The following is a 26,891-nucleotide window of genomic DNA, read 5'->3' as shown; positions in this document are numbered from 1 at the left end:
ATTTATTATATAGCAGAAATAGACCAGCGATCGAGAAATTATTATTTTTTACTGGAGAACATTTTTAACGAAAACTATATGAATAATATGATACATTTTTACAGATACAATATAAAGCGTGTTATAAGAAGATATAGGACGTCCGTCGTCCCGTCGCGATATGATAACGGTCGCGCGAGGTCTGATAAATCGAATCTATGCAGTATAATAAATTAGAACCATCGTGATTATATTTTGCTAGAAATTAAATAACAAATCTAGAATGACGGTTATACTAATATGAAATAAGTTACCTGGTCCGTGGGCATCAGTGAGAAATCGTCCGGTGGGTTTGTGATGACGTATCGTTTTGATGACGCGTCGCAAGACGAGCTCCTGTCTCTGAATCTGTAACAACACCGAAGAGACCGGATGAGAATAGCGACGTCCGGTCGCCGACGTTAAAATACGCAAAAAAGGGACGACACTCACAAACAGTATAACTTAAGAGTACACCGACACCACAGACATACACACAGACACGCAGTAATGCAAACGGGGAGAAGGAGGAGGGGTAAATTAAGAGGGATCCAGTCTGAACCGAAAGACGACAAAAGGACAACTCACAGTCAATTTTTTTTTTTGGTCTTGTGCTAGTGATTCTTTTATCGAAAAATAATCAATGTTGAAAACATTACAACCATTTCCGATAATATTTTTATTACAACTTTTAAGTTATAAAACACCTAATGATGTATCATTATCATAAGTTTTTTCTGTTTTGAACGAAAAACATGCAATTTTCATTTCTTATTATAAAAATTAATTATTTTTAAAATACTTTGATTTATAATTTATAAAAATCAAATTTTGGATGAGTAGCTCACTATTTTTTTTTAATTTCCAGTAGGTTAACCTTGATGAGTTGAAACGAATAGCAAAACAGGTTATACACAAAATTATGCTCATTAAAATTTCAAATATTTTTAACTCATCAAATTCTCGTCCAAAATTTGATTTTATAATTATGAAAACTTCGAAAAATATCTTTAACTTTGAAAATGACAACAATAGAAAATGGTAAAGAATATTATTTTTTTGCAAAAACGTTGTTCTGTAACAACTTAAAAATATTATTTTCAAAAATGTTAAATTAAAAATTAAAGTTTTTAAAATAATAATTTTTTCCCGATAAAATAACCACTTTTAGAGATCAATATTTTTCTCTTAAAATTTTTTTTGTGAGAAAAAAAGTGAAAAAAGCATAAAATATATTTGTATAAATTATTCGGCGCCAACACCTATATTTTTGATAAAAGCGGTTTGTTCAAAAACAAATTGTGCGTCTTCGGATTGTTTTTAGACCATTTTCGATTCGGCCCCGACGAACAGATAAATATTTCGTCCCCTCGACAGCATAAATGTATCGTGCAATCGTCAAAATGACAATATTAAAGCAAAAATATTTTTTTTTTTTTAAGACTTGTTGTCCACATGCACACGCACACCACTTACATGACGTCTTTACGCTACGAATACGAACAAGTCAAGTACTTGGCAATCGATCGAAAAACGAGATGATTTTCTTCGTAATTTAAAAATCCCAAGTCATCGGTCCGTTCAATTGTCATAGTGACAATAATACCATAACCATAACTACATAATGGTAGATTGTTCGGAAAAGCTGAAGTGATGATCCCCAGAAATCAATATCCAATATTTTGATTCTCAAATAAATAAAACAAGTGTTTTTATAACTATGTAATTTACATATGTAGTGATAAAATAGGTTTCTTTTTAGCACGTCTTATGAATTTTTAAGTATAGAAAAATTCGTACAATTAAGATAGTACGTGCTGCTCGATTACAAAATATTTAGTGGATGTATACTTTTAATTTATATTTTTAAAACATAATAATATTGCACTACTATTATAGTTCAAGTTGCCCAGTCATTAGTTAACTATAGACAATATTATGACCTTATATATATAGCGCAAATTCATAATTAGTTAGTATTAATTCAATGTTGAAGTAAGCGACCTTTATTTAGTTTTATCAATCAGTATCTACATATTATAATCTTAATATGTATCAAAATCTCGTGCCACAGTGTTTGTTGTTTTTTATGTCTATTTTTTATTAGGTTTACTATTCCTAGGACTCAAATGAGATCTCTTCTGAATAATCTACAATCTGGTAGCGATATCGTTATAAAACGATGTAGTATAGTTATGGTAGTCATGTTTGCCAGTCGTGATGTCATGTGTTCGTGTGCATGTTATAATAAGATGTATGTAATACGATTCGTCTTCTGGTCGAGGAAACGAAATAACCGTCGTGACATCATATTTAAAGTGGCAACATAGTTAGGTCACCAAATTCGTTTTAAATTTAAAATAAGAGTTTTCTTTTTAAATTATTTGTATTATTGTTTATAACATTGAGTAATATATTATATTTGTCATCAATCTTAATAAAATAAAATAAATCATAGTACATCATATTTGTCATTGTTCTGCTGGAAAACCACCTTAACTCTCAAGTGCAAAATAGGTCAAAATATTTTCTTGATTTCTGTGATTTCCGAAAAAATATATCTCTATATTAAACACACCTCCAGTTGTGTAGGAAAAATTAATTTAAAAGGAAAAGTGATCAAATAAATAATACGTTATGTGGACTTTAAATTATAAATAGATACTATATCTGAGAAATAAATTATACACTAAAGCTAAAAACGTTAAATAATCAAAAATATATTTGTTTTCAATACGATTCTCTGAGCCTTTATAATTTCAAACCGATAATTATAATATAATTAAATTATTAATAACTAATTTTTTTTTTTTTAAGTCTGTTTTAAAATTTGATTTTTTTATTCTTTATTGTATACCAGACACCATTTTCAGACTGAAAGTTTCTGTAGTTTCCAGCACTCGGTACGATAACAACTTTCGATGGAATCCGAAAGCTATACTTCGCACACGCCGCCTCGGACGATTGCAATAAAGAAATAAAAAAATTAATTTGTACTGAAACGAAATAATATTATTATGATATCACGACGATGGATCACGATCATGACGATTGTGACGACCGTGTGTCGGGGACGGATCTGGGACCCCTCTTAATCCGTTTTGCGGTTATGGCACTTAAAGTTAATAGCAAACTACAAAACATGTATAGTTAGTTGTTCATACCGGTACCTGTATAGACCAATGCACAGCATCCCGTACGACTTGAGGGCGGACACGAACAGGTCGCCGTACTTTCCGGCCTCACCGAACTGCGCCAGTGGCCCGTCGTAGAGCGAGATCTGCCCGACCCGGCACCGATCGCGGTTAGCCAAGCTCTCGTCAGTGCTGAAAAACCGTGCGATTGCGTCATTAGAATACTGAATATGATAACCGAGACCGTTGACTTCTATATATAATGGATTTAGAGTTTAGACTTTGAAGGCCTGCGCTTTATTTTTCCAATCGGTGAAGCTCGGGCCACGTTTATATGTTATGTATTTTTCATTTTTCCATGATGGAGTTTTTTTTCTAATATTTTGTTTTATAAAAATATGTCGACATAATTGGAATATTTGACAGTTAAGTATTTAAATTGTGTACTCCATTATAATATCTGGGACAATGTTTCGAATCAAGTTGTCTTGGAATGTTTAGTCTATGGATATGATACGGAATTGGTACTTATATAATAGTACACTGCATTTTAAAAATAATAGATCGTTTTAAGGCAACTGTTCAGTCGTGCCACTAGTGAATTTTTCATTTTAATATAATTTGAGGTTATTACTTATTTTATTTGATAGCAAAATAACAAAAATTAAGATTTCTTATTCCACACAGCTATATTATCCAGTTTGGGAATTTGAATAATATATTTGTACTTGCCATAGCCTGGTGTTTATTTTTATTTGTTATAAAATGTTATATTGTTGATTTATTTGTTGTTCTTTTTTAATGTTTTATACAGATACAATACCTGAACACCAATAATAATATCATATTCTCTCAAACGCTTTTTACCGAGACTCAATTTCGGTTCCTACCATGCCGTTATTATTTTCACTTAAATAGACTCCAGGCGTTCCATGTGTGTTCTCCAAAAAACAAAAAACACGATAAATACCTACCGACATGCAGTATTTTACTGGTAAGTATAATAATAACTTCAGGTCGTTTGCGTGTTTAAACTGCGATACTCACGAACCGTCCCTGGTGCATATTTTAACTCAAAAACTTTACAGAGCACAATGCTATTATTTATTACACTATTGCGACTAGCCAGGGGCATAGTTTTGTTAGTTTAATTTGAGATTAAGATCCTCAAATTAAGTTGTACGAACGTTCTACCATGCTGAGTGAAAAAGTTTAGTAACTCCGATTTTAATCGAAACCAAGAAGTTATCACCCGAGTAACGGGGTACTGACTTAACATGGTTTTGTTTGATTTTTCATAAAGAAAATACTTTACTATATCCACTTTATTGTACGTAAAATGAGAGTATAAATATTTGAAAATAAACGACAAGTCCGTTACGTTTTACAACCGTAAGACATACGAAGCAAAAAAAGCCGACGATCATTCGTTCGGTAGTTAATTCGCGTAGTCATGTCCCACAATTGTATATAATAAGTGTACAAAACTTGAAACTAACCTGTAACCACCTCGGAGCCCTGCTCCTTCGGCCAAAATGAGTTCAAGTTCTGGCGTCGCACCACCGGTAATCAGCGATCGGATGAGCGTCAACGCGTTTTGATTGAAATAAGTCTAAAACAAAAACAAAATAGCATTCCATTAAATATTATATGATGTTTTCCACCGTCGTATTATTTTAATGTCACACACTTGTTATTATAACACGTTACTGCAAAAACAGATTAGGTGTGTCAAATTCCAAAGGTCAATAGTGTGTGCTGACGTCCTACTCTACATGGGGTTTTCATAAGAAGTCAAAAGGAGTTTTTGATTTAAATTATTGTCCTGACGAGCGAATACCCCAAAGCGGAAGTAAACTTTTATGTATACAGGTCAACAGCCGATAAAGTCACAGTAAGCGCAGCACGAGAGTGACCCACTCAGTCAGGGTTAGGCTAAATATAGCAAAGGGTACTGTGATCTCTGGAATATTTTTAGAGTTCCGAGAGTAGAAAGAATAAACTTAAATATTATTCTTGTCTCAATTTTTTTTTTTAATGTTATTAGTATGTCACAACTGATTGTGAGGGTTTTAACAAGTATTTTAAATTCCTAAATTAGTATCCCCATATTATAAATTTGATTTAAATTTAAATTGATAATTGCTATCACTAATTCTTTAATTCAAACTCGAGCACCCATTTCCCCAGAATTTAGACTGTGTAATGATTAGGTATGTATACAACAACAAATTATAATCTTAATTATTTTATCGGTAGAAATTATTCAGGTTCGACCTTAAGGGCTTCAGTGTACAATGGTACCTTTTGTAGAGTAAGCTTTTTTAAGCGGAACCGGAAATAGGGGTACAGAGTCTCATTGCTCTCCATCACCACTTGCACCTGTTGCTGCGATAAGCTTTAGTCATGCTTACTACAAAACAATTTTTTTCCTAATTTATATCTTTAAAAATGTTGGGGTGAGCAGCTTCCCTGCAGGGAAAGCAAGAGACCCACATCCGGGGCCATTACTGTTTCATGTGGTACGCGATCGTGAATATTATTATTATTTTCAATGTTCGATGAATTTATTTCATGTTATTATTATTATGCCACTTACCGTCGACATGAGCGAGTCCAAGACGCTGACGGCGAAGGCCGTACCACACGCAAATGGCTGGGTGAGATACAGCTCCGTGTCGGGGTCATCATCATCGTCTTGGTCGAGGAACTGCACGTTGCTGTCGTTGACCAGTTCAGTAATCATCGGAACGTTGGCGCCGTACACCGACCCTCGTCTCTGCAACACTATGGGCCCGCCGGCACAATTCAGACCGTCCGGATCGAATTGTTTGGTCACCGCGGTTTCGTCTGCACAACGTGTCAAAATTAAATAAAATGTGAATGTATCGTTTTTGACAACAAGTCTTATATATTATATACATTTAAATATTTATGTGTTCAGATGATATTTCCAAAAATACATTTCAGAAATTATAAATTTAAAAAAAAAACCAAATACCTGTATATTATAATATATTTAATACCTACAATATTCTAAATATTTTATGCTTCTATACATAATATAGTATACATTTATGTCATTGTATTATTAAATATATTTAAAATTCAGTAAAGCATTATAGAAGTTCTGTATAACAATGAACAGGTTTCGTTTTATTTAATTAAGCTACTAAACTGTTTAAGTTTCTCAAAAAAAAATGTTTGAAATGCAATATAATGGTGACGCATTATTTTATTATATTCATTTTTTATCACAAACTTGGCCAATATTGTACTAAAAAAATATCCCATAATCAACTCTTGTACTAACTCACAGCCATCTATTAATTTGTAATTTTTTTTATGTCTTAAAAAGTAGGTAAAAATTCATAGTTGATTTATATTTGCGTGACATATAACTACCGTAATTATATACGATACACAAACTACAAGTAAACATAATCGATCCGGATGAAGTTCTTGTTCTATGATTCAAAGTTTTAACCCTTACCATTAACAAAAGTGTACGTCAATTTTAATTTAAATAAAATTAGTGAAAGTTAAGAATAGTTGACAATTTAATACGCGAGAAATTATGTAGAACTACATCGGTTCAAATTGTTTTTCAGTCCAATCAACAACCCATAAATATTTCAATTAATTTTGTTCGTGTAGTAGACAGCTTTTGGTGGTGTTACATACGGTTTTCAATTAAACTCTTTCAGCTAGTAACAACTTTATAAAATCGTATTTTATGTTGATCGGGATAAAGTAATGTAGACACAGTCACCAAACTAATTTAAGTGAATAATACGTACCGGGCTCTAAAACAAATTAAAGCGAAATTCGAGATTTAATTGGAAATCAATTCAAACGAATCTGAATGAACAGAACTTTAAACGATTAAAACTTCGTGAATTTAAATCTAAAATTATAAAATGGAAGATCCAATTAAAATTAAAAATAGCTATCATTTTATTACTTCTCCTTTTAAATAAACTCTTCGAAAAGGTTAGAATTGAATGTGAATAACCTATGAGATTTACATTCTAAAAATGTTTGCATTTGTTCGAATACGTTTTATAGTAAAAGTATACAATAGACACTATAAAGACGGCAACGATAACATAAAATAATAAATGGTGTTTTTTTATGAGAAAAAAATACAGTGTCAGCTGTATTCACTTTTAAACAAATATTTAACGAACACTTTTATTTTTTTTTATAATTTATTTTTTTTACCTTGCGTGAGCACTCCAATGGTGTCGTCGAAAGTCATCGCTTTGATGTTCAGTGACGCTAAAATGGCCTCTTTGTCGGCCAACGTAGGGTCGTCATTGCTAGGAACTTTTGCCGACAATATCACACACATATCGCACAGATTTACGTTGACCGCTCGCAAGTCAGCTCGACTCAGTGGCGATCCCTGAAAATGTTTTTAAAAAAATGAAACAATAAATAAATAAAAACTGTAGTTATAGTACTCTTTTTGCTGTCCGATAAAAAACGCAAGGCGATAGCAATTTTTTTATACAAATATTAATAAGCGTAGTGACGATGAGACACTTACGTTGAGCACCGAAATCTTCGGTAAATTCTGTAACATCTTCCACTCTCGGCGGATATAGTCAACGGCACCGACGATCACCACGTGCTTGAGCTCGTGGTAATGGAAATTTGACGCCCGCAGAGGCATAACTAAATTTCTTAGTCCGATCAACGGCGAATCCGGATCGGCGAACAGACACACCACGACGTGGCCGTTCAATACGGTCATTGCGGCTTGGTTCCTGTCCTGAAGAATTTAAATTTTCGATATTAAAATACGCGTTTGTATGCGGGATAGCTGAGTGAATACGACGCATTGTCAAACAGTGTACAGTTTTCCAATGTAACTTACCAAGATACATTCTTCGAGGCTTTTAGCCGAACTCCAGTGGAACATGCCAGTGGAGTCGTACTTCATTTCAGTCTTTTCGAAATCAAAGTCTTTCGCCTGGTCGTCGGCAATACCGATTTGAATACCGTTGCTGTTTATGTTTGTGCCAGCTGATCCTCCTCTGGTCGTCGGTCTTCGATCACGCATGGAAATAATGAAAGATTTTTCGATTAATTTAGCCTTAAGCACAAATCACCATGAACAAGTTCAACAATAATAATTTCAACATAATATTTTACTCGATAAGATAATATTGCTGCTACAAAAATGAAAATAATAAAAATAATTTATGAAATGAATAAAATAATAATATATAATTTATATATAGGTACATATTTCATGTTGATAAAATAAATTACAAATGACGAAATAAACACTGAGTTGAAAAAATATAATAGATGTAACTAACATGTTATAGATATAACTTATTATTCAAAATTATCAAACGATTTTTCCAAAATATTTATTAATCGAATTCACATCAATAATCTAATCATAAATTATTATTTTGCATCAGTTAAAAAAAATGCTTTGAAGCTGATTCGTGTACAAATAAATCGATGGCCGTTTTCCAGAAATGGTATTTTTTTTTTAAAGTATAATTTTTGAAAAATAACTCAAATAATCTAAGTGTTAAATATTTAAGACCCGTTATCAATGAAGAAGACAGTAAATCTAATAAAAAAAAAACTTATTGAGCTACAAACGAAAAATATATCTATAAGTCAAGCGAATTAATAATACAAAGCAAACAACATAGGATTGAAAAAATAACAACATATAGAAACAAGCAGGACAAGAGTGGTGGAATAGTATAAAATATTAAGTAGAAAGCGTACAATAATTTTTTAACTTCGTATGCGAGTTGATATCCGGCGTAGCTTCCTTCTTCTTGTTGAGCTCTGCAATATATTCAAGACGACCACGATCAAACATTTAATTTACACCGAATAAAAAGGAGAGAAAAATGGAAAATAATCAAAAAAAAAAAAAATAGTATAAACCATATGTGGTTATTACTTATTTTATAATATGTGTATGATCAAGTATGTGTTAGAGCTTGGATTCGTGTAAGGAATTAATGCAATAGAATTTGTTAAGAATTCGTTAGTGTGAAAATTTAAATTAAAAAAATATGTTAAAAAAACACAAAAAAAAAACAAAAACAACAAAAAAGGCCGAATACATTATTCGTACATTATTGTAATATTAATTCACATTAGTATCGGATTTTTGAAAAAGGCCTTGTATCTCACCGGTTGTAGTTTGTGTTGGGCGACCCTTTGTCCGCGGGACGGTTGATTGGCTTCACTTTGTTCACCTGTTTTGCCGCTGTCATTATCGAATTGGGCATAGCCGTTGGCGTATTTTTGTTGCCCAACACTGAAAATATAAAGTGAACATAACGTTGTCGAACTCGTGAACGATTTTAAATTGTATTCTCTCTATTTTTGGTGGCTCTCTCTTCTCTTTCGACACATCCCTGTCTTACCACCTATACCACGCCGCTCTACATCTCCCCTCAAAACTTTTACCCTCGGTCCTCACCACTGAACTCGTATTAACGATGTACCACACAAAGACCGTTGGCAAACGTCGAAACTATTCTCTCTCGCAGCCATTGTGCGTCGTTCCCCGGCTAAAACTGTCCAAACTAGAGCCGGTAATTTATCTCTCCCCTTAATCTTCTTTGCTCGTTTATCCCATCCCCCGTATTCCTACCAACACCACCACCACCACCACCACCACCACCACCACCACCACCACCACCACCACCAACTACAGCATACGGTCTTACTCGGCAAGGGTTCATCTCAAATACCGTCACCCTACCCCTCACGATACAGTATCTCATTACGAAGTTCGAATTTCACTTCTTTTTCACAATTTCACGCCACCTCTGATGCCAACATATTTTTCGAACCACGCCTTAATATTTGAATATTATAAATCAGCTTAGTACACCACTGGTTGTTTGCTGTATTAGTATAGTGCTGTTTTCAGCAGAGCAAACTGTGTAATACGCTTTGCCGGGTCCTTTAAAAGTACGCTAAACTACGAACATCTACCATATTAGTAACGGTCAGTAAAGTCTTCCGCTTAATGATGAAAATAGTTGTGGGTGGAGGGTAGGGGCATCATAAATAATCGATAACAGATATCGAGGACCTAACAAATTATCGGCTCTCATCCGGAAAATATAACGAGGATATAAAACGCTAGGACGACGATGGTATTATTGTTATTAGCGCGTTATACAGCTGGTATAGCGGTTGTTGTTATAATTACATTTTAATATCCTAAACAGTCAATGTTGAAACAATGTTAGTCGACTTATATTACGATATGAATCTAATAGCGCAGGTAGCTGTCGTAGAAACATTGTAGTTTATAATAACAAAACAGTAGTAGCGTTGAAAACCATTCGTGTTGTAACACGTGAGTAAAAAATCAAACACCTACTTCGAACCTTAACGTCGTTCGTACATACTCGATGATGGCTTATGTCGGACACAGGATGTTTTGTAAAGTTATATGTAAGCATCAAAAGTATAATTATTATTATTACGTTTTAACAGCGTCGGCCTGCAGCTCTCGTCTACATTAGATGAGGAAGTCGTGTTAGGTATATCGTATACAAAAACCCCGGTGGGCGGTGACCCAGTATCAAAACTATAACGTTCCACTCGAATTTCGGCGTCAAAGTTTTAGAACGGTAACTAGATATTATATAGGTTATGAGTCAAAATAATTATAGGGTAGAATAAAACACCAGCATATGAGAGGGACAGTGAAGGAGTAGATAATTAAACTCGCGCAAAAGTCATTTTCAAAAGATTTTCAATTGTCCCGTATCAATATCGTCATCTTGCAGTGTATATCCCCCCCCCCCCCGGTTGGACCAGCTGGATATCGGACTATTGCAAACGGAACCGTCGAATTTTGATCCTGCTGTGATTTACATGACCGTCATTTCCAGTGATCGAAGTGAGGTAGAGTATAAAGGGATTGCCACGCATCCACTTCTTTTACAGTCGTTTTCCATATTTCCAATGATTTAGTTCAAAATTACTCATCCGTCTTTGGTTTAAAAAATTCAGTTGATTACATAATAAATGCAACTATCATAAACCATGATGTTGCCTAAGTTTTGTTTTATAAAATTTAGTAGACCAAAATATCCAAAATTTTGCTACCTAATGTTGTGATTTCAAAATAATAATAATATGTAGAAACAGCAATTTATTAATAAATGATCACTAATGAGTAATGACCGATAAAGATTTTACTATAGCTTATGAATTTGGGAACGAACTGAATTAGTACCCCTTTCCCCCACCACCAAATATTATTTTGATCCACTCCGACCACTGGAAGTCTCTTAATATGATATGACTACATTCATATAATTATATCACGATGCACAACTGTAAACGAACATAATATTCTATTAAACGCGCGCCGGCAATGACCCACTCAGTTGATTTTTGTTTTATTACGTATTTGGGTATAAGATCCGTCGTGTATTTGTTCGTGCGTTTTATTTCAATGATAATTTAATACGATCTCGTCCTATCGCTAAGGCTAAAATGTCGTCGTGTGCATCTACAATACAACGCGCTGCAGTTGATCTTCGGTTCACATTAATGTTATAATAATATAATGGTCCATAAACTTTGGGACAACGGTTACTACAACGGCCGTTTACTTTTAAACGCGCGGCAAAGTGCATTGTGCAAAAACTATTGGTTAGATATATTATTTTAATTTACAGTGTTGTATAGCAACTTACGTGTTATTTCCTTTTCCTTCCCGACGTCACCTGAGAAAAGGTTAAACAAAAAAAAAATACAAAGACTATTAAAAAGCGTTAGTATAGAGAATAAGAGTTTTAGTAGACGTCAAATACACAAAATAAAAACACTTCAAAAAACCAAAAACAAAATTACTAACAAATGTCACGAAAGCGATATTAACAAAACCCAATAATAATAATAATAATTTAATTATATATAATTAAGGCCAGCGCACATCAAGCAATTGTAAATATCATGGCTTCGAAAAACAACGTTCTCAAGAGCAATTTAAATTGTAAATAATAAGTAATAATAAAATAGCGAGTGTATAATATTTCGCCATACATTATTATGATGCCTAACATTGCACACAGCATAATAAACGTATAAATTAATATAATATAATCTACAGAAAAATGAAATAAAATGTACAAAAGAAAAAAAATTAAAAACAATGTTCAAACAAACGGGAAGGTATACATCTTACATTTCACACGGATAGGTTGAGATGTAAATGTATATGTTTGTGGAATCGAATAGATTTAAGTTTTGATCGTGAAAATTGGCAGAAAATCGTATTGTTGTGTCGCATAATGAGAGTTTGTATAATATATAACATGTGCTTATTTCTTTAATGTTTTTTTTTCTTGTGAACAAAAACACGTGAAAGGATGTATATGTATTATAATATGAAACAAAGATGAAGGAATGAAGGAACCATCAAGAGTGCCACGTCGAAGACACAATGCACTTAAGACAATATAAAGGCAAAAGCAACAGCAGTTTGTTTTGTTTTTATTGTTGTACCTCTGATATTATGTACTCTCTTTGGAAGAGTTGGTGGAGTTTCCGTGGGGGGAGGATGATCGTCTGAAAGAACATACATTCCAAAATTCACTAACCGACATAATTGTTTTTATTTAAAAAATAAATAAATACAATTTAAGGATGTTATATTCAAGTATTATGGTTTCATAATTTATCCCCAACAAACACACGAAATCAAATTATTAATCGTAGTATATTTCCATACGCAATTTATACAAAAACCTAGTTTGAGCGATGATAAATAGATCATGAAATAAATTATGAATTGATTTTGGATTCTTTATCGAACATTTTGATTCTTTTTACATCTGAAGTAGGTAGGTACCTATACATTTATATAAACCTATCATGACGTATATTTGCAAAGGAATGAAAAATAAAATATTTAACTATATCAACGAATACTCTTAACTATAATGTAGTAAAATAATATTATTTGTTAAAAATGTAATTCAAATATACCAAGTTGAAATGTTTAACGAATTTAAATTAATAGCGAATGAAAATTCCAACGGACAAAATACTAAAAGCTTTGTGTTCATACTATGGTTGTAATCATTATTCACTTGGTACTTAATAAACTTGTATATATTTGAAAGATAAAGTTGTCAATATATTTGTTTGAAGATTGCATACAACTTGAATAAATTTATTTTGTATTACCGTGTAGCGTGAACAATATTGAGTTAAGTTTTAAAATACGATTGACTGTTATATCTATCGATTTGTACAGTTTTACGTGTATACTGTATATTATATTTGAGTTTTTTTTTTTTATATACAGAAGATAATATATTGAAATAACTTAATTGCGAGTTGTTATTTTGCATATTTATAGATAAGTACCTGACATTTTAATCAACATAAAAATATATATGGAATAGTAACAACGACGCACGACATAAATCTATAATAGCAGTTCATCAACAAATTAAGATTATCAGTGGATAAACTCAAAAAACAAATTGAGCAGCTACAATCTCAATAATATGAAAGCGTATCGTTTTTCGCAGTTATCATTATCGACTGATTCGTGAAAAAATCTTCGATAAAGAATCATATTATTATTATCTGTTTGCCGGCACGTTGTCATATCGAGGTCAAGCCAACGCGCGTTCAGTTCTACCCACACCTAAGTCTACGGTGTTTTTTTCTTCAATTTTCAATATATAGGTATATACTATTATTATCAACTTACTTCAAACCATCCAACTCTGTTCAAAAAATAATAATAATACTTACAAAACAGAAAAATAAACAGTACTCGAAAAAGACCATGCAACTCTATAATGCGAGGTTATCATAATATAATAATATTATGCGTGCATCTTCAGCAGCAAACACGTAAAACCATAATTACCTAACGTAAGAACCTAACCTAACCAAAACATAATTTAAATAATGGTCGTCATAATTTGATATTCTATTTTTATAATATGAAAACGATATTATCACTATAGTTATGGTAATTAATAGTTACAAACTAGTGTGACAATAATCAATCTCCGGGGCGGATGTTAAAGTTCACCAGCAATCGCCATCGCGCATTCGTATAATATAATAGGTACCCACAACAACTGCGCAAAAAATGGACGAGGGCCAAAAACTTTGAACGCCGCAAGCCGTCGACGCTGCCGCCGTCGGGACCTGCGTCCGCATTGTCTGACACACACACACACACACACACACACACACACACACACACACACACACACAAGAAACGGCCTCGACGACTCGGTATTTAATACAGTGTATTTTAGCCGCAGAGCAATTCGATGATGTTTCGACGGCATCCGAAAGTGCCAATAAACGTCGTCATCGTGTGTGCGTGTGTACCTACTACACCGGTGCAGAAACGGTATTAGAAAACCAAGACGTACGTGAATCGGCTCTCGCGTTTCACTCGCGGGTTGGCCGACTAAATATAGGCGTATATTTGTGACATTGGATTCGTAAAAAATCGCGGTCACCCACTACGGTGGTTATATATATAATATAATATGATCGTATGTATATTTTTGTTTTTCCGGGAAAATAACAACACGTAGGTATGATATTGTTATAATACCGATAGGCTATACAAGCGATGGAAAAAAATACAGCCATACCTCGAAAACCTCGATAATTCAAATTGCTTTCTTTCTCCTTGAAGTATTTTTAAGTTGTGTTTGAGGAACTCATAAAACTCAAAAAATGTATAGGTCGAATTTTTTATTCCTCTTGAGATCTGAGTTATCGAGACTGGACTGTAGGATTTTTGTTTGTTTTTTGCGCGCCGATCGATTATGTTTCCGACGTTCGGCGACGGCTGACCTGTGGCAGTGTTGTTATATAGTACCTATATACTATGAACGTGGATATGAGAACCGGCCAAAAATATATTAATATGATCTATGCCATCAAATCCCGCCGGTTATAGTCCCAGTCAAGAGTATCCGTTGGTATCATATAGCAGGAAAAAAGGATAAAAACAAAGTCAAAGAAGATAACGTCATGCTTTCACACGTCGTTGGGTACTTTTCTAAGACACGTTGAATTTAATACAATTTTCTGAGAACAAATTATCCGAAAAACAAATAATAATATTCAATCAATATTAGCGAAAAACTAAACGTTGTGTTTGAAAAATAAAAATAAAAATAAAAATAATATAAAACTAACAGATACGAATATATACGTCTATACCGGTCGACCAATAATGTAATAGAAAAACCAATATTAACCATTTATTATTATAAGTATAACTTTTAGAATGGTATTCATTACGTAGGTACCCAACTATTACAATAGCATGCTAAACCTAATCGACCTAACTAATATACCTACGGAAGAATAGTAATAAACAATGAGCCCAATATGAAAACATGCAGCAGTCATCCCAAAACTAACTACAATAGTGGAGTCCAAAAATAAAAATAAAAGAAAAATGATGAATAATTTATCATTTTGTAAATGATATTTAACTACTCGTGTGAGAATAAAATATGTCAGCCTGATTGCTTGTAATAACAACTATATAAGTCCTACGCGTTATGTAATGTTTTTTTTTATTGAACAGACATCATAAGTACAACAAAAAAAAAAAATTGCTCATTACAATGTATAGAACAATATGTGATCGTTATGTTATTATTATTATTTTTTTTTTTTGTTAATACAAATAATACCTAAGATAGGTTATGTTGTATGAGGGTTAACTTGGTATTATTGGTTATTTTAGGTAGAAAGCGTAAAAAGGGAAAAAACAAAAACCACACAAAGTAAAACGTTCAACAGCACAGAAAATACGAAAGAAAAATAAACCCACTGCCGATTAAAAACCAAGAGGAAAATACATTTTTATTAAATAGACATTATAGATAGATATATAATACATATATCCATATATTGTATACGTCAGATACACACATAAATAAATATATATATACCTATATATGTATATATCAAATATATATAAATAAACAATATTTGTTAACTATAGAAAACCAGCTAAAAAATTAATCAAAAAGGCATCAATTCGTAGACAAACAAGAAATTTGATTTAAGGAGAATTTGAACGTACTTGCCCGTCCGACCATTTGTATAGCGCGAACGCCTTTCCGGAATGTCGCCACTGTGTTAAAATTAGAAAAAAAAACAAACAAAAATTGAAAACGTGAAAATTATTGTGTTTTATTGTCATTTATACGCTACTGAAAAAACGTTTTATTAGTTTCAGTCCAAATACACACAAAACAATCTCACATTTTTAGTCACGTTTATAAAAAAACCGGAAAACCTAATTTAGTAAAAGAATAATAAATTTATATAATTTTAGTTAAATCGTTAATAATTATTAAAAAAAGGAACTTAATTCAATATTCCAACATTAGAATTCTAATAGACATTCGTACAAGGTACACACACTCATACTCACGAACAAGGACCGGAGGTTGATCACATTGACTTAATCGATTATGTCTTCAAATTTCAAAACATTTATTTTAAACACTCAAATTTATTAGTATTTATAACGAAATTAAAAATATTATTTAGGAAAAGTTTTCAAATACAAATCAGATAAATATTAATATATTATTAATATTGCAGGTTTGTATAAACAATACAAATTTACGATTTTGCTTGTATTATTATTAACTTTAACAGAATATAATTAGTGATTCAAGTTGCATTGCAACGGTTTATACAATTAATTTACATTTGGGTGTATATCATTTAAGTATACTAGGTACTACTTTTCAATAGAAATAATTATAATATATGTGTTATTTTTTTTTTGGAGTGTTTATTGTTATATACAGTACATTGGTAAATATTACCTTATACGGGTAAAACCATTTATATATATTTTATTAAATAGGTAAAATCAAAATACATATTACATTAAGAAAAAAAATGATCTTGGATAAATTAAATAATAAAAACGTGTTATAATAATAATTTAGTTATATTTAGTTATATATTTTAGTTAATATCTACATTCCGAACAATGAACATTATATATAATGTAGTTTCACTTATATACAGATATGATGATTATGCGTAGTCAAAAAATAGATGACCTTAAAGAATTATCTATTTACAAAAGTCTCAACAAAATTCAACCCTAGGTGTAAGGGGACTTATTTATTAAATGATGAAAAATAATTAGAATAAAAATATATTATAAAATATTAAAAATGTCTATGTGTAGAGCACACTTCATATTTTTGGTAATCAAATAACAGCCACTTGACTCAAGGGTATCGACTTCCGGACCTCATCTCAACGATTATTATTACGAATAATCAAAATTGCACAAAATTAATTCATAACCCAACAGTATTCGTTTGGTTACAAAAAAAAAAAACAATAATATTATAATATATACGGACGAGACGTTGTAATATTTGGTTAAAACATTATATTAAATTGTTATTGATCAGGTATTTATGGACGTATTCAGGCAAGCGGACTTCAAAACACAAACACATGTAACTTTTTATATTTTTTTGAAACTTTTATAAGTACCCTCGAAATTATAATTATGTGCCAACATTCCAGTCTCCATCATAATCATACCGACATCTGTAACATGGTGTCTCTCTCTATAATACTTGAACGTAATAGTAATAACATTTTATGTGAAAAAAAAAACATAACCAGCATAATATTGTTAACTTAATTATTGTTTAGGGTATTTTTTATGAGCACAAATCGTATAATATATTTTTACAACTGTATAAAATTATTATGTTTTTTTTTTTGGTTTTGAATTTCCGTTCAGAATATTTCAGATAATATTATCGTATTTTTATTTGATGATAATAATAACATGTGTTAAAAATGTAAACAAAAAACTATTACAGGTAGTGTAGTAGTCCTGTTGTTACATTACATGCAGCATATATTATTACATAGCTGTGTAATGGAAGAAAAAAAAATTCTACGATATGTATAAAAATAAATAAAATATAAAGCTGCTTAAGCTCGTAAAACGTGTGATCGTCGTGAGCGGTAGTCAGGTGGTGGACAAAAAAAAAATAAAAATAATATGTATGTATGTGGCTTATATTTAATATATTATATACACAACGTACAATATACATGTATACAATATTGTATACATTTACATTGTATATTTATGTAGAATTTAGATGTATTACATATATATATAATTATACATAATATAATATATATATACATGTATCGTTAAACAAAATATAATAATGTGTGTATACATTTCGTTCTACTTTGGAGTGCAAATGGGCAAAGGTGTTTTCGTTTCGTATTGAAAAACAAGTCGATTTAATATGCGCCCGAACTTAAAGCCTTAATACACATAACAATACTGGTCGTAATTGTATGGGCACGTGGTTCGAATTTTAGAATTTAATAAGTTTATATATTGCATTGTTCCGACGCACAGTAAATCGGTCTACAGCGGTGGGATATGGGCGGGCTAGACAAAAAACAAAAACCAAAAATATGAAAGAATGAAAAAATATGTGTTTTTTTTTTTGTTTATTTGCAGGGTTGCATTAATAAATATATATAAATATATATACGAATATATCTATATAAATATATGTATGAAAATATGGGTAGGTATGCGAGAATAGAGGTATGACAATAACAATCATTTAAGTCGCACAAAAATAAAAGAAATAGTACAGACACTTTATACTTAGGTACATATATATAGATTTGTCGACCAGTGCATTTGAAGATTCACATACACAATAGGGCTGTAAAAGAAAATTATAGCGAATGATACTCACAGTTTTTGCACTTGCACTTCTTGATCAGCGTTTCGTCTCTAATTTCTTCGTGACATGCCTTACAGTAATACCAAGCCCTAAACGCACATAAATAATAAATGAAAAAATTATACTATACACAAACACGCAGTATTTTAAATAATTATTTGTTACTCATATTTTTTTTCTTCAAATTATGTTCTACCACTATTTAATATTATAATACGCTTTGGGAGTAGTTGGTACGCCGCCATTTTGTCAACGAGTAATACAATTATCGCATGCATTGACAAGTATAAGTATTATTCTTTAATAATATGAAATTCAAAATTTCCATTGAAGATTTAATACTATAAAATAAAGTGAACTTTATATGTAATTTCAAGGACCACTGTGTATTACGATGATGTATATTAATGAAGTCGACTCTTGAAATTTGAGACCGAACTTGAGTACCTAATTTTAATTTTCAATATTTTAATCAACTTGCAGCACGAACACAAGTTTTTACTGTCGTTAATAATTACTATGGAACAAACAATTATAAGTAGAAACATTTGATGTTTTTTTTTAATTTCCGCCTTAATAATGAACGTTTTTTTCTAAACTCTTAATTGATTTCAAATTATTTATTAGTTATCAATAAATATATAAAACACCGAAATCAACGACGTTACAACGAAATGTTGACATCGGTATTTATTCTAGAATTAATGTGGTTTTACAAAATATTGTGTCCTCTCACGAGACTGATTAGTGATGACGAGTACCTTAAGGTATCACGTTTAAATGATTTCAAAAACAAATAATGGCAAGCCAGTTGACGAAAAAAATTAGTAACTCAATACAAATTGCTTATGATTGATGCTCAGAGCGCTTCGGCACGCCTAGCAATGAATCGTACAAACCTTTTGACTTCGTCGGCCGACTGAGCGATGAAGAACCCCTGGGTGCTCGCTTGTATCTTGGAACCTCTGGGGTTTATTGATATCTTGCTGTCCCGTCCATCCTCGCCTTTTATTTCTATGGCCAACAGCAGAAGTTTCAGCTTCGTGAAGCACAACCTGCACGTTATAACACGGAGGAGCATTAGACGAGTTTTTTTGGAATCGTAAAGAATCGTATGTGATTATTAAGTATATATATATTTTTTTTTTGGTCGGAATGTGTGTCGGCTGTTGAAAAATAAAAATGAAAACTTATCATGCGCAAACCACACTAATACAAGCACATACGACGACGATACAAAATAACTATTATGCACCATGCATTCATGCCATATTTTTAATAAGCTTTCGATAAAGAAAAAGAATAAGCCATTTTTGTACATGCTGATTAATGTTTTCATCATGGGGTTCTTGACCGATTTCTATATAGTTATAATTATAATGATAACTAAAAAGTTTATAACAATAATATATTATATTATATCCATCGAAATATTAATTTATCTATCATGCTGGGTTGTCTATAGCTGTTGACCTCACATATACGGATACCCTTCATTAGGGTCGAAAGTCTTAATCGTGACTTTATAAATATATTCATGTATATATATATATATATATGTAATGTATAATATAAATATTATAATCAAAAAATTGTCGGAGGTAATCAGCTAACCCGTAAAAACTATATTAGTGTTAAGAATATTAAAAAAAAATTTATAAAAACTAACGACGAATGAATTTTATTATTATATATACTTATATGTATATTGAGTATGTAAAACAACTAAATGAATCGTATTAGTAATTAGGTATAAGTATACGAGTAATTTAAGTAGCGTGTGGATCAATGTTTAAACGCGATATTACCAATAATAATAAATTCAGTTGTTTGTATCGATAAATCGTTGACATTTTTCATTTTCTTTCAACGAATATCAAAAAAAAATGATATTTTGATGTGAGTGTGGTAAATTATTTTAATGATAATTATAGAATGAGTGAAATATTTGTATATTTTTACAAAAAATTAAACATAATCAAAAAATTGTCAGAACTAAAATCAGTAAAAAAATAATTATGATAGGTAATTGTATAATATAATATTGTTTAATAATTATTGTCTATATTTACCACAATATTGTTTTATAAATTATAGTGTACGGCTGGAATAATAATATTAATTGTTTTGGCTAAATATTCTAAAGTAAATTGTTATAAATATTAACTATTTTTTTTCACATGCAAATACCGTGCTCAAAATACACGTACACGATATACGTAACATGTATTTATAATAGGGTTTTTAATTCCATTGACACATATAAATATATAAACATATAGGGTAATTCACCAATAATGCTCACCTCATATTTTATCCTTTAACAAATACAATATTTATAGATACTTAGGTTTGTATACTATTTTATGAGCACCCTGTATATAAGCTAATTTTTATCAAATGAGACCTACCCTTATTTACTGTGGATTGTTAGGTCGATTATTTCATTGACAATGTTGTTACATTTCATTTAAAATTTGAACAAGTAGTTTTTGTGTTTTTGTGTAATTGACCTTTTTATACTCCGTATAACAATCATTTGATTAGAGAAGTTTTACATAAAATATAAAAAATATTAAATAACATTTAGTCGAGTACTGATTATACTCGCCAATTATTACAATCATAAAATTTTAACACATAATATAGCACGTAAAATAAATATCGTATAAAAAATATACTTATATTAATATTAAATACTATTTTTAAATCATCATAGTCCCCATATCTCAAAATCTATTAAATTAAAAAAAATTATAATCTCCTTAGCAATAAAAAAAGTATGATTCTCATTTGAAGAAAACAAGTTTTTATGGTCACAGGTCACTATTATACTCATTAAATGGCCTGCTAATTATCAAGAGTTTGAAAATATGATCTTTCTTAATTTTACATACTAAAAATACAAACTGTCAGTGATTTAATCAATTTAATATCAAAGAACCAAATTATTGGGTGAGCATACTTGATGAATCACCATAGCCTATATAGAATAAAAATCTAACAAGACTACTGGCAGCAGAACTACCAACATCATGCTTCGTTACATTGAAAAGTAAAGAATAAAAAAATTGAAAAATGTTTTGGACTTTTCATAACCTGGGTATTTCACGTCATACATAATACGAGTATTATATATCACATATTATTTTAAGTAACAATTTTCACCACACGCTACTGACACACCGGACGCGGTATTAGTGGCTGGATACACGGTTCGCGAAACAAATATAATTACGTATATAATATTCGAATGGTAAAAGAATAGCTTTTCATTGTATAGACGATGAATTTTACCACTTGCTTGTTTGCGAACAAATAAAACGACAACCGAATATAGAAACAATTAGGTTGATGTCCACGGTTCATGGGGCAGAAAATTCCCTGTTGAGCTACCTACATACAATAATGAATAAGATTTGCTTGGACTCAATGTGTTCATTTTCAAAGACTCATTTATTTCTAATTTTGAATAAGCTTAAAAAAATGTAGATATGTTGCATAGACGAAATATTATAACTAGGAAATAATTCTATATGAGGAATAGACAGTTCAGTTTGTTTTGTTTTGTGCTGAAAATATGTCCACGATGTGGTAGTATCCGGAAGTACAATGATATAATACTATATTATAATTATAACAATACATTTTGTGGGTACGGGAAATGGCGAAGGTATAATGAAATTATGTATAATAGCAGCGATGGGGATACAGTCCACGTTTTTTGGGCAGGTAGTAAAATGTGCGGTAAGGGGGGGGGGGGGGGGTTGATCGTAAGTTATTTTTTCAGGTGAAATATTTACGGACAACACAACAAAATTTAGAACAAAAGAATGAGTACCAAGGCATCGGTGATGAAATCGTATTTCCACACATCGTATACTACTCGTATTATTATCGTGTACCAACTACCTACACGTACTTTTAATTACTACCCGTGCATTGTCATGCTTGCGTACCTACAGCGTCGGTCTGGGAAACGATAAAAAAAAATTCCGTTGGCGAAACGAACTTGAAATTACCATTTTAAATATTAACCCTAACGATAACCCGTTAAACCCCAATCACGTCCTCCGGGACGGAGCTGGTCGTATAGTTGTATTTTCACGAACGGCGGCATTTCGAGTGGAAGCCATAAAAAAAAAAAATGCCGACCAATGGGATTTTCGCGCGTCTTGAAAATTTAAACGAAAAATAAAAACCACTCGCCCGATCTTTTCACATATAGGTACATTGCAGTATGAACGCTATTGCACGCCCCACCAAGATTCACGTCCTTATACCCTTTTCCTGTTGTTTTCGCCCTTATACTGTACACTATCGTCGGTATACCGCATCCGTACATGTTGTTACAATGCACCACACTTAGGTGGGCACCAAAATTTAATGCAAAAATTGTTTGATTCGGAACTGCGTCCAACCGATACCGCGTCCAATTTAATAAATAATATTTAACTATATGTAATGTATTATAATATAGTATAATATAACTAACATCTAATCCAGTGTTTCCCAACCTATGAGTCGCAGTTTTCATCTGACCGGTCGTAAAGGTATAGCCAGATTGAAACATTGAATTATATAATTATACTATACATAGTACCTATTACAGTATAACGATACAACTGGAATTTTTTTTTAATGTGTCACCTGGCAGAAGAAGAGTCTAACAGCGGGTGGCCTTATACCAAACTATTGGGAAACACTGGTCTAACCTACTGAAATAATAATGATAAATACTATACAACAAAAAATATATATATTTATAAAATATTCGTTATAATAAACGTTAATATATTATTATGTATTGTTATTATGTTCAGACAAAATAAAAAACAGCTCTGTAGGGAATCTAAGATAAAGAATTTACATATATTGTATGGAGTTAAGTAGGTATGTGTTATGTAATATGTGTATTGTATAATGTTTATGTATACACGTGGTGATCCAATTAATTACTGACTACATTCGTTCTCCCAAGTCAATTAATGTAACTTTGAAAATAAAAATAAAATTACTTTAGTAAGTACTGTATTTCAAAAATAATAGTTTTTAAGATTTTTATTTTAATATGCAGAATATATATTTTAAAATCTAAATATTGACAAATATATATTTAGGTGCGTCATATTAATAACAGTTTATTTTGAACAAAGATACCTAATAATGGAACATAATTTTTGAAGATATCCCTTAACATTTCACTAAGCACATTAATTATTAATAAAAATAACTTCCGTTCAATTTAGTTAAACATCAAAATGTTTTTGAATTTTTTAAAAATTGTATGATAACTATTTACTGGTCGTAAAATTAAAAATAAAGATTGTTGTTAAAAAATTTAATTAAAATCACTTCGATAATAGTATATAATATATATTAAGAAAATGTTTTTCACAAACACTTGAGACATTAAGGAACAATTTTTTTGTTCATACTAAAAAAAACTATCTTCGAAAATTATTGTGGCCAGTTAAATGGATCAGCCCGTCTGTCATATTATATGGGATAACGGAAAATATGTAGTGGGAGCTTTAGAGATGTGTGTATGTTTGTGAGTGTATGGTATAGTGTGTGTGTGTGTTTATGTATATGTGTATGTGTGTATGTGTGTGCGAATGGGTGTATGTGTGGCACTAGGAGGGACTTACTCGCTGGCCTGCGGAAACGTCATGCCGGTGAATGACGGGGACAGGGTCTCCGTATACATCTCGCAGCCGGTGCCCTGCAGATAGTCGTTCTGCCACGCTTGCGTATCCGGAGACTGAAATACACCAAACTCCACACTCTTCACAGGAACTATACACGGTATCAAACGCTCTATCACATCTCTACTCTACATCACATTCATCGGGTCGCAGACCGAAAATAAAAAAAAATGATAGAAAAAAAAACAAACAAACAAAATCAAAATCAAAAAAATCGTAGGTATAACAAAAAAATTTAAAAAAAGGTAGAAAATAAAACAAATTATATAAATCATATCATAACAATAATAATGTAAACAAAAGGTGTAGGATAAAAACATTTCCGGAGTTGGGTATGTTATGTTGTAATGTATTATTACAATTTATTATTTTATGACCAACGACTTGATCTGAATAATTACAAAACGTTATTTTTTCATTTTTTGGCGGAACATAAAATGTTTATTACTTAAGTAACTTTAATAATTGCAAAAAATATTCGTAGCTATATTGTGTTGATCGACACTGATTTTAAATAATTTTATCTCATTACCTCGAATATTTATAATTATTTTTGATGGTTTTTAGAGGTTTGACATAGGCCATTAAAATAATATAATTAGTGTGAACTCGTGAGTTTTTTGAAGTGGGTAAATAATAATTTTCCAGATTTTGGTCCAAAATAAAAGAAATGTTCATAACAATATTAGATAACACAACCTATGCAAGAAAATATCCCTGCGCATTCGTATATTGGAATAATATAACAAACACGTTTGAGTCACGTCGCCATAATATTATTACTATCATGAATTTCACGGAATACACGTGCTATAAAAGTCGAAAAATAATGTTTTCCTGCTTGGCCTATCTCGCATCGGAAACTTTGTATCAATATAAAACGTATAAAACACCCACAAGCGGATTTAAAATTTTCCACAGTTACGTCGGAGTTTTCTTATAAATATAATATTACCGAACGCAATGCTGATGTTGAATAATATTATTTATTCGGCCGAACGTAAAACGATAGTGTGTTTCTAGTCCAGTAAACCTATCGTTCGTACGGAATTCACAGTACAGTGGAAAATTGAACGGCCCTTCTATTCGTGGCTACTACTTTTAGTACGAATATAATATAATATGGAGTAGTTGGGTATATGATAGCATTATACGCGTCATACAAATACCATGTGATGGTGAAATGGGTATGATTATAGAGGTTTTGGACGTAAGACAAAATGATAAGTGAAATAATAATTATAAAAAAAAACAAACAATTATAAATTAATAAAAAACAATCATATAAAAAAATAAAAATAAAAAATAAACAAAATCGAGAGGAACTGTCATGTATACGATGTGCTTCGAGTTTTGATTACGATAATATTATATAATATACTAAAATCTATAGATACACATATTATATTATCTACACTCTACTGAGTACAATCTATTATGATATAAATATATATATATATTAATATATGTTTTGCGTTATGCCGTTCGATTCGTAAAAAAACTATAAACATTCAATCGTAGGTACCTATTTACAACTCATTACCTATATTGTATACACGCGCGCGTTACATAGACTGTTTTGAATATTATACATATTTTTCCTTTCATTTTGTTCTTATCAAACTCAAAAAATGTTTAAGTGATCACGAATATCCACCATGATAAAAAATAAAAAATCAAGACGTGAAACCGTCCACCATATCAGACGTAAAAAATGACAAGCCAACGTACGCGCATACGTGTGGCGTTTACGACGCGCGTACGTACGTGCAATAATAATAATAATAATAATAATAATGATAATAGTAAAAAATATTATAAGACAACAACAACAACAACAATAATAATAATAATAATAATAATAATAATTTATTATAAATTTGCAAGCTGTATTCATTTTTTTTTTTTTTGAACGACTCGCAAAACAGCAGTGTTTTTTGCGCGTTACTTTTTTTGCAAAACGGGTCTGTTTACCCTGGTTTTTCAGCTGCGTGTCAAGACGAAAAAAAGAGCCAAAAGCGGATCCAACCTTAAGTCGCTTTTAGTTATTATTATTTTTTGCTTTCGTTCGTATCACGTACTCAAAATCAAAGACATAATTTCATAAATTTATAAAAAATTACAAAAAAGAAAACAACATTCAAAGGGTCTCTACTCAAACACAGATCCAACCACCATCATAATATAATATTATAATGGGTGACAACGACATGAACTACACGATGCCCGCTAAGTGC

The 26,891-nt window shown here is 31.3% G+C and overlaps 1 protein-coding gene across 6 annotated transcripts in view; it reads right to left on the bottom strand.

The window, feature by feature from the left end:
* The window catches only part of LOC111038322 (calcium-activated potassium channel slowpoke), a 71,002-nt gene that overhangs the window by 2,377 nt on the left and 41,734 nt on the right, over positions 1–26,891 (bottom strand). The window contains exons 12-27 of one of the 6 annotated variants that reach the window (XM_022321362.1): positions 24,598–24,710; positions 19,846–20,001; positions 18,959–19,035; positions 17,709–17,765; positions 16,261–16,311; positions 12,678–12,740; positions 11,867–11,896; positions 9,330–9,456; positions 8,913–8,975; positions 8,035–8,206; positions 7,705–7,929; positions 7,377–7,560; positions 5,752–6,002; positions 4,652–4,764; positions 3,183–3,344; positions 294–387 (exon numbers count right to left, since the gene is read on the bottom strand). In XM_022321362.1, the coding sequence (XP_022177054.1) occupies positions 294–387; positions 3,183–3,344; positions 4,652–4,764; positions 5,752–6,002; positions 7,377–7,560; positions 7,705–7,929; positions 8,035–8,206; positions 8,913–8,975; positions 9,330–9,456; positions 11,867–11,896; positions 12,678–12,740; positions 16,261–16,311; positions 17,709–17,765; positions 18,959–19,035; positions 19,846–20,001; positions 24,598–24,710 (1,938 nt within the window). Of the gene's footprint in view, positions 1–293; positions 388–3,182; positions 3,345–4,651; positions 4,765–5,751; positions 6,003–7,376; positions 7,561–7,704; positions 7,930–8,034; positions 8,207–8,912; positions 8,976–9,329; positions 9,457–11,866; positions 11,897–12,677; positions 12,741–16,260; positions 16,312–17,708; positions 17,766–18,958; positions 19,036–19,845; positions 20,002–24,597; positions 24,783–26,891 lie in introns of all 6 variants that reach the window. The other 5 variants (XM_022321357.1, XM_022321358.1, XM_022321360.1 and 2 more) reach the window with 5 other exon arrangements.

This window comes from Myzus persicae, unplaced genomic scaffold (assembly GCF_001856785.1).
Source record: "Myzus persicae strain clone G006 unplaced genomic scaffold, MPER_G0061.0, whole genome shotgun sequence".
NCBI lineage: Eukaryota > Metazoa > Arthropoda > Insecta > Hemiptera > Aphididae > Myzus > Myzus persicae.
This window is presented reverse-complemented; position numbering and strand designations above follow the sequence as displayed.